We start from the raw sequence: 9,787 nt of genomic DNA on the forward strand, positions 1-9,787 counted from the left end.
AGACTGCATATTTGCTGCATTGGATATAGGCAATAAAAAATTCACCCATTGTGAACTTAATTCTCTTTTGCAGAGTGACTGCTCTCCCTTTTCCCAGAAATAAACAAAATGTCTTTCATGAAAATTATCTGACATTAGTTCAAAAGGAATTTTATGCATCGAGAGTACAAGTGGTATCGGTTACTTAATATCACACAGTACTGAAGAGTTAAGTTCTCGTACCAGTATCGGTCTGATAAATAAATTACACGTTGATAGCCAAAATACATATTATAATCTAATAATACAAAAAATTAGATAAAATGTCATAAAAGACCAAAACAAACTTGACTGACTGCAACCATCTTTTTCATTAGCATTACGATTCACACTTGTTTTTCAAAAGCTTTATGAAAATTTAATAAAAATAAAATATGTACCAGCTTAATGCGATCTTCCGAGCGGAGTATCTTAAACATGACCTGCAGGTGTTGAGGCAAGTCGCCTGTAAAAGAAAACACAAACACGTTGCCAATATGGACTTGATTTGATTTTCCCCAGTTTTTTTGTTGTTGTAAGTTTGCGCAAACCTGCGTGTTTGTGCTGGGTCGGCATGTCGGGTGGCTCTGTGCTGCTGCCCTGCTGGAGGAAGAGGGCGGCTCCCTTCACCATTAAGAAGTTCTCGCTGAGGCTGACAACGACACACAAGACAGGATTGGTCATGCCACAACATAGATTGTCATGACACACAGGTACTGGAAGAGTAACAGAAAGGTAGACAAGTGCACATTTAGCTTCTAAAAAAATATTTCCATGTACGCAGGGTACATGAGACAAATGAGCATTTACACTTCCATTTCCACAGACGACAGACTTAGAGTCTTTTGGTGAGAGAAGCGGGGTACAAGCCTGAACTGGTTGCAGTCATTTCCAGGACAAAAATACACGGAGAGACAAAAAAAGCATTCACATTTCAAGACGATGCAGAGTCTTCCATTAAGCAAAAATGACTTAATGCGAGAGAAGTGGGAGACACCATCAAAAATCATACGTACATCAAAAAGAGGACAAACTCACCATTGATTATTTTTGCGATCCTCATCGCTTCCAAAGTCCTGGAAGAGAAAAAAAAAAAAAACAAGGCAAAGCTTTGAAAAATTGAATACATCACATTGAGGATAAATCCTGAAGAGGCGAACCAAAGACATTCATTTTGAGTGACGAATTGTTTTGGTGTTAAAAATAATTTTTTTTCCAAATAATATTATACATTGATGCCAAAACAACAGCCACAGGGGCCTTTTATTTTGAAGTTGGCCCGCATGGTGGTAGTGAGTCGGACATTTACAACTGAGAATTTTAAAAATTGCATTTTTGTTATCGTTTACTTCTTCTCGACAGTATATGAATAATTAATTGAGCAATGAATTAAGTCACAATGATTTGTAGCTACCCACTGCCTAATTTACCTGGCAACAGTCGAAAAAGGGGAGTATCGGCACTTAAAAGTAAGTGTAGTTTCTTTTTTTTTTTTTCAAAAACCTAAAAAATCTTCAAGCGCAAAGGAACATTCCATATACATTTTCCATAAACAAAAGAGGTTAAAAAAACCCTGGTGGGAGGTAAAATAGCAGAAAAAAAAATGTTTCATGCTCAAAGCAAAGTATCACTTTGCTGGTTTCTTGTGTAATCGCGGTGACGAAGACCTTTGTGGGCCGTCTATGGCAATCCCAAAACCTTTTGCCCCACCAAAAAGTCCCAATCGTCACCCTTGGTGTTCCTCAAGTTGGAACATGTGTGATGTCACGTCAGCTTGTGCTAATGGATCATTTAGGCTAAGGTGCTAGCTAACACCATTGCTGAGCGATGGTTTCTTTGTGTGTAGTGATTTGACTACTGAATAGTCGCTTATATAACATTGGTTCACGACTGCACATGCTAGATACATAAGATAAGATAAGAAAACCTTTATTAGTCTCGCAATGGAGAAATTCCCAATTCACAGCAGCAAAGTTATGAAAGGAAGATGTTGATGGTGTTGATGCTTTATGATCATCTTGTTTTTAAGTGCTTGGCCGCCATCTTATGGCATCCGACAATTACAAACCCCTCATAGGGTGGGTGTCAATGATTCATGGTTTTCGCGATTCTACTCTACTCACGTCAAACGCAGCCGGGCAGCTCCGCTTGGCGGCCAGCCGGTTGCTGTTGTTGGTGTTCAAGTTGGCCAGACCGAGACGGCTTTCCTCCGCGTGCTTCTTCCCCTCCAAGGCGGCCATCTCGGCCTCCTCCTTCTTGGCTTCCTCCTCGTCTTCCTCCTCCAGTGTGCTGAACTCCAGCCTCAGCCTCATGTCCTCCAGGGGGTCCAGACGCCCACACGTCTGCGCCCCCGTCCCCCCACCACAGCCGCCTCTGCGCCCCCGTCCCCCCACTGCCGCCGCCGCCACTTGGCAACGCCAGGTGGGCCACGGGGAAGCCCTCGTCCTCCAGGAGGGCGTCCCGCTCCACGTCCTCAATCTCGATGAAGACCCTCTCCATGCCCAGCAGGGGGGGCCCTCGTACTGGCGTGGAGGGCTCGCTGTCCAGCGCCGAGTCAGACAACCGTCGAAAGTAGTAGTTGTAGTTGAGAGAGTCCAGGGGCTCCATCTCCAAACCCAGGCAGGGAGACGCCCCGCAGACCCCCCAGGCCTCCTCTTTGTCCTCATTGCGCTCCGAGCACTCGCTTGAGGCTGGCAAATCGTCCGAGACTTCCTCATCCACGCCGGGTCTCCACAGCTTGTTGTAATGCTGGTTGCTTTTTTTAAAAAAAAAGGGCGTGGAAGTGGATCGACACGGATAATTGAGAATCAACTACACGCATACCTAAAACAGGACACATTTAAGCATTTTCCTTCCTTCTGTTCAGAATTAGCAAAGGTCAGAATAGGGGATGCCTGTAAAGATTATCTTGAGCGATGATGATGCGTGTCACGAGGTAGAATTTTTTTTTTGTGTGCTCTAGTAGTTGTTTGATAAATTGGAATTGCTGTCGCACCGTTAGCCGCCTATGGCGTTTCGCATTAAAATGTCAGCAGTACGCTAGCAGATGTGGAATTGCTGTGACACCGTTAGCCTCCTGTGGCATTTCGCATTACAATGTTAGCCGTACGCTAGCAGATGTGAAAAAGCCATACACGAATAGACTTCGTGTATGACTTGATTATAACAGCCCTCCAATATGGCCGCCGGTAGTGCATTGTGGGTCATTGCTAAAAGGACGGAGCCCTCTATTGCTGTGACACCGTTAGCCGCCTGTGGCATTTCGTATTGCAATGTTAGCAGTATGCAAGCGGATGTTTGTTTCTATGTTTTGCTTGAAACTTTTTTTAAAAATATATATATGGTTGCTCTTTAGCGCAAATTTTCCCCTATAGCGCAGGGGTCTGGAACGCATCCAGTGCGTGATTGTATGTGCGTTACCTGGCATCCAAGATGCCCTGGTATTCCGCCAGCTGCCTCATGAATCCGGCGTTGGGTTGAGCGACGCTGCGCTTCTGCTTGACAAAGTTGTAAGCTTTCTCCAGGGGCCATCCGTACTCCTTCATGGCGTAGGCCATCACCGTGGAGGCCGAGCGGCTGACGCCCATCTTGCAGTGCACCAGGCACTTGGAGCTGTTCTTCCTGTGGGGGCGGGGGAGGAATAACAAACACACTGACAATCCCGTGGAACGTCATCAGCGCGGGAGTCTCACACTGACCTATATTTACAACCCAAATTGGAATTTTTTTTTTACATTTTAGATTTTTCTGTTGTCATCGGCTGTAACCATTTCAGGCACCCTGTAACCTGATCACATGATTAGCTGTCCACTATAGTAACCGCTGTCCCCTGAAAGGGTATTTGGCTTTTACGTGGAGTACCTAATGAAGTGTCTGATGAGCGCATATTCCTCCGAGTGCAAAAACATGAAGTCCCAATCGTAAATGGCGTCACCTGGCTTTGACAATAAAGTTGTAGGTGTCGTTCCAATGGGCCAGCAGGTCGCTGGCGTCCTCGTCGTAAACGCGTACGTTGTGATAGGAAAAGATGCCCGGGAAAAAGTTGTCAACCTCTCTCGTCACGTTCAGGATGTAGCCGACGCTGAAAAACAACAAGCCAAAAATTCAATCTTCTCTTTTATTCTGTGGAAGTGTTAAGCCGCTTTCACTCTTGATTCCGCACATTTGGTTGCATTGGATTTTAGAGTAAAAAGTATTTTTTCTTGTAAACATGCTGCATTTTAAAACCCTGTACAATCGTCCTTGAAAACATGAAATTTCGCTCAAGTTCATTTTCGATTGCCATGACCAAATTTGGCGTGATCAGCCTATTGGGAAGCATTCTTTGGCATACTGATATGACTCATCTCACCCACAATCACGAAGTTCCTCTAGGTTGGAAGCGTTCCATTCCGAGCCCTACAGGACGAGAAATATTGTCATTTAAATCCTTGACAGTTTGTGTGTATCGTGTTGCAGTCGGGTTACTGTCATGTCACGGTAGGCTGAATTAGTATAAAGTCGGTGGTGGCTCACCAAGTAGACGTGGTCAAAGATGGGCGTGGCCTTGTCCATCTGACCCAGGATGAGCAGCATTTCGTTGTCGATGAATTCCTTAAATTTTTTCAGGTTGCAGCTCATGTGTTGCTCCAGCTCGTTGCGGATCTGGCCCCGGCAAACAAACAAACAAACAAACAAAAAGTTGTAGTAATTGTATGAAGCGTGATGGCCTCTTGGTGGGACATGCCTCCTTGGAAGTGATATTCTCCAAGTCTTGGAACATCATGATGCCACGTAGCTTGGCTTTAATCAGACTCTCCGTTCGCTCCCTTTCAGTTGGCCTGCAGGAGGGGACACATCAGAAAATCATGTGACCCGATTCTCCCGCCTGTGCTAATAAGTAAGTCATATGTCGACGTATGCCCATACGCAGAAGACAAAAGACTTTGGACTCACTGGTCCCCAAAGATGGCAGGGGAGTCGGGGCGAGTGCTCTCCAGGTCTGTCATGGCGTTCCACTCGTTGACGCAGCTCTGCTCGGACGACATGCGGCTTTCGTAGAACGGCATCCATGCGAAGGACGGGCCGCCGGGGAAGTAGCTGAAGCGGCGAGACACCTCGCACGCCTTGTGCACCACCTGAAGGGCGAACCTAAGCAGCACAGGGGGCAACAATAACCTGAGATTGATATATCAATTGAATAATATACTGTAAGGTGGGATGGACAGAAGATCGATCCCAAAGTCAGGAAATATATTGGATATAGCATCCAATGCAGGGGTAAAAAACGTTATTTTATAAATAGGAATGTAGATATCTATCTAATCATACAGCATATAAGGATGAATTGCAATTGGACCAAGTATCGATACTTATGGCACCTGTGCTGTGAATTTTCGAAGACAACTCACCACATGGCCTGCACAGACACGGGCTTGAAGGCATGAGAGCGCCCCGCCGTCTTCACGCTGAAGCCTCTGCAAGATGGAAAAACATCATGAAGAACAAGATAAAGTATAAGAAGAAAAAGATGACAAGGAGAACAGTTGTGGGACGTACACACAAACATGACCACACAATGTAGTTGCATGGGGGGGGCTGGTTGGTGTGAACGTTTAGGACCCGTGGAACTTTCCTACAGCTTTTTACGCGCACACAATGTTAGCAGGTTAATGGTAGACACAAACACAATGTGACGACGTCAACAACAACTCCAAAAAAAAAAAATCAAAATAATAATAGTTGTAATTCACTGCGTCACCACTGGAGGTCAGTAAAATTAACCTGTACACACAAACACAATGTGACCACGTCAACAACTCCTCTCACGCCCCCGCCCCCCACCCCTCCCAAAAAATAAAAAGAATAATAGTGGTTATTCATTGCTTCGCCACTGGAAGTCAGTAAAATTCCCATTCAAGGTTTTGAGAATATATATATATATAAAAAAAAAAAAGACCAAAAAAACCCCCGGAAATAACAAAACCAGGTTCAGCCTAGTTGTAAGTATAAAGCTCATCTTACCCGTCTCCATCCAAGTGTATGTTGGTATCGCTCCACAGTGGCAGCACCATCCCGATGGAGCAGCTTTTTCGAGAGGGGCATGGCCATGATTAAAAAAAAAAAAAAAAAAAAAAAAGTAAGAATTGGATGACACGCTTATAGTAGAGACGGTCAACCTGTCTTGGTGGGCCAAATCCACTCCGAGGATGACGTTCTCCTCCGTGCCCTGATGGCCGCTTGTATACACCACCAGCATGTATCGCACACGCTCCGACCAGCCGCTTTCCAGTCTCACCGCCTGACAAACACCAGGAAGTCATTTCAGGATTTGGTTAACGACAGACATAAGATACTTAGAATTGCTTAAAATATATAATTTTGGTAATAGTCAATTATTTACATCATTTAACATCAATACATTAAAAGTATTATGAAAGACTGCATATTTGCTGCATTGGATATAGGCAATAAAAAAATTCACCCATTGTGAACTTAATTCTCTTTTGCAGAGTGACTGCTCTACCTTTTCCCAGAAATAAACAAAATGTCTTTCATGAAAATTATCTGACATTAGTTCAAAAGGAATTTTATGCATCGAGAGTACAAGTGGTATCGGTTACTTAATATCACACAGTACTGAAGAGTTGAGTTCTCGTACCAGTATCGGTTTGATAAATAAATTACACGTTGATAGCCAAACTACATATTATAATCTAATAATACAAAAACTAAGATATAATGTCATAAAAGACCAAACAAACTTGACTGACTGCAACCATCTTTTTCATTAGCATTACGATTCACACTTGTTTTTCAAAAGCTTTATGAAAATTTAATAAAAATAAAATATGTACCAGCTTAATGCGATCTTCCGAGCGGAGTATCTTAAACATGACCTGCAGGTGTTGAGGCAAGTCGCCTGTAAAAGAAAATACAAACACGTTGCCAATATGGACTTGATTTGATTTTCCCCAGTTTTTTTGTTGTTGTAAGTTTGCGCAAACCTGCGTGTTTGTGCTGGGTCGGCATGTCGGGTGGCTCTGTGCTGCTGCCCTGCTGGAGGAAGAGGGCGGCTCCCTTCACCATTAAGAAGCTCTCGCTGAGGCTGACAACGACACACAAGACAGGATTGGTCATGCCACAACATAGATTGTCATGACACACAGGTACTGGAAGAGTAACAGAAAGGTAGACAAGTGCACATTTAGCTTCTAAAAAAATATTTCCATGTACGCAGGGTACATGAGACAAATGAGCATTTACACTTCCATTTCCACAGACGACAGACTTAGAGTCTTTTGGTGAGAGAAGCGGGGTACAAGCCTGAACTGGTTGCAGTCATTTCCAGGACAAAAATACACGGAGAGACAAAAAAAGCATTCACATTTCAAGACGATGCAGAGTCTTCCATTAAGCAAAAATGACTTAATGCGAGAGAAGTGGGAGACACCATCAAAAATCATACGTACATCAAAAAGAGGACAAACTCACCATTGATTATTTTTGCGATCCTCATCGCTTCCAAAGTCCTGGAAGAGAAAAAAAAAAAAAACAAGGCAAAGCTTTGAAAAATTGAATACATCACATTGAGGATAAATCCTGAAGAGGCGAACCAAAGACATTCATTTTGAGTGACGAATTGTTTTGGTGTAGTTAGGTGGCGACCAGTCGAGGGTAGCTGCAAACATACTCAGAACGTAATACGCTACCATGGAAAAGGCTAACTTAAAAATAATTTTTTTTCCAAATAATATTATACATTGATGCCAAAACAACAGCCACAGGGGCCTTTTATTTTGAAGTTGGCCCGCATGGTGGTAGTGAGTCGGACATTTACAACTGAGAATTTTAAAAATTGCATTTTTGTTATCGTTTACTTCTTCTCGACAGTATATGAATAATTAATTGAGCAATGAATTAAGTCACAATGATTTGTAGCTACCCACTGCCTAATTTACCTGGCAACAGTCGAAAAAGGGGAGTATCGGCACTTAAAAGTAAGTGTAGTTTCTTTTTTTTTTTTTCAAAAACCTAAAAAATCTTCAAGCGCAAAGGAACATTCCATATACATTTTCCATAAACAAAAGAGGTTAAAAAAACCCTGGTGGGAGGTAAAATAGCAGAAAAAAAAATGTTTCATGCTCAAAGCAAGTTACAGTAGCCACTTGAGCAAGGCCTTTGTGGGGATATGCTGCCCTCTGCTGCTCGAAGGCTGAACAAACCAAACATTCACTCACTCACATTCAAACCCATGGACATGATTTTGTGAGGGGTGTTCCTAAAATTTTGGCCCCCTGCATGAGCCTAAATATAAGGAACACCTTTCAGATAAACAAAAGTGATCCTCGTCGCTTTTATACGGACAAGTGTACCTCATAAAGTGACCAAATGAGAGGTGTTCCTAAAATTCTGGCCCTCTGCATAAGCCCAAATATAAGGAACACCTTTCAGCAAAAAACAAAACTGATCCTCGTCGCTTTTGTACGGACAAGTGTACCTCATAAAGTGACCAAATGAGGACTTTGTTGCTGTGCTGACTCAAGCCAAAGCGACTGCCTCGACTCTTCCCTCCCCACCGGCCCACGCCTTATTTATGAAATCACATTTATTTTAGTTCCATGTATGTCTCCGTACCTCCACCGCACTGCTGGCCGAGGATGCTGCACTCGGGCTGGGGCAGCGATGCAGAGTCACCAAGGCCATGGCGGGAGGGAGGCGAAGAGGAGGAGGAGGATGTGGGAAGATGCGCCGAGTTGGCCTCCGCTGTCACCGGGGAGAAAACGCCGAGTCAGGCCGGGCGACCCGGCTCCTGGGGGGGCTGCTGCTCAACCAGCGCTCCCTGCACAACTCGGACAAGGAACACAAGCATGATAGTGACGCTCCTCATGTCACTCGCGTGCGCATGGATGGCGAAAGACAAACAGAATATACGTGCCCCGTGCGTGCATGTGCGCGCGATGCGCAGCTTTGTGGGGGCCGCTTCTGATTGGCTGGCCTAGTTCGCGTGTGCGCTGTCATTGGGCCAATGTTGTCAAGGTGACTGGACAGACTCGGACCAGATACCACCCCAGCAAAATAAATGGAGAAGGGGGAAAAAAAAAATAATAAAGATGGTGCTTGAAATAATATCATTTCAAAAATCTAATATCCAACAGGACAACAATTAGTCTTTTTTATTTCAATCTAGAAACCTTCGAGATGAATAATTTTAAAAACTCAAAGAATCTAAAATATGGGTCTCGCAACATTGCTTCTTCATGTAAAATTTCATTCGTGTTAATTTAAAAAAATGTAACCGTCAGTGACGAGACAATGTATAAAGACAGAAAAAAAACATGTTAGTACCATGCTAGATATAATAATAAAACATTATATTGCAAGGCTATTATAATGCGATCCCAATCCAAGTCTTTTTTCATGACTTCATTCCCTTAAATTAGAACCATAATCATGTGACTATTATGACTAGTATTTTTAAATGCAACATTATCAACAAACATTATTCTTGGAAGACAAGAAAATATTAGATAAGAAGTGCCAATTTGGGAGGATCTCTGTCTAAAAATGCATGGATGTATTTAAATAATGGTGTAATGTAAGTGAAGAGAGGAACCTAAACAAGGTGTCAAATTTGTTCAAAAAAACTTAACAAATATGCTATTTGAGTTTATGAACACTTCCTAATAAGATAAGATTTTCTTCATTTGTCCCACACTGGGGAAATTTACAGTCCACAGTCTAATAGTGGTTATGTTAGCACAGGAATTTTGATATTAAAATAATAAAA

The 9,787-nt window shown here is 43.1% G+C and overlaps 1 protein-coding gene across 1 annotated transcript in view; it reads right to left on the reverse strand.

Moving 5' to 3' along the window:
• The window catches only part of ssh1b (slingshot protein phosphatase 1b), a 14,421-nt gene extending 5,274 nt beyond the window's left edge, over positions 1-9,147 (reverse strand). Inside the window, exons 1-15 of the mRNA XM_019872233.1 lie at positions 8,635-9,147; positions 7,492-7,529; positions 7,005-7,105; positions 6,855-6,919; positions 6,177-6,298; positions 6,022-6,084; positions 5,409-5,474; positions 4,954-5,148; positions 4,745-4,838; positions 4,534-4,662; positions 4,370-4,416; positions 3,953-4,099; positions 3,439-3,639; positions 2,427-2,773; positions 2,142-2,389 (exon numbers count right to left, since the gene is read on the reverse strand). Coding sequence (XP_019727792.1) covers positions 2,142-2,389; positions 2,427-2,773; positions 3,439-3,639; positions 3,953-4,099; positions 4,370-4,416; positions 4,534-4,662; positions 4,745-4,838; positions 4,954-5,148; positions 5,409-5,474; positions 6,022-6,084; positions 6,177-6,298; positions 6,855-6,919; positions 7,005-7,105; positions 7,492-7,529; positions 8,635-8,703 — 1,932 coding nt within the window. The 5' untranslated portion in view covers positions 8,704-9,147. The remainder of the gene's footprint in view (positions 1-2,141; positions 2,390-2,426; positions 2,774-3,438; positions 3,640-3,952; positions 4,100-4,369; positions 4,417-4,533; positions 4,663-4,744; positions 4,839-4,953; positions 5,149-5,408; positions 5,475-6,021; positions 6,085-6,176; positions 6,299-6,854; positions 6,920-7,004; positions 7,106-7,491; positions 7,530-8,634) is intronic.
• Positions 9,148-9,787: the final 640 nt, after the last annotated feature.

The sequence above is a fragment of the Hippocampus comes genome, unplaced genomic scaffold, assembly GCF_001891065.2.
Source record: "Hippocampus comes isolate QL1 unplaced genomic scaffold, H_comes_QL1_v1.1 scaffold260, whole genome shotgun sequence".
Lineage (NCBI taxonomy): Eukaryota > Metazoa > Chordata > Actinopteri > Syngnathiformes > Syngnathidae > Hippocampus > Hippocampus comes.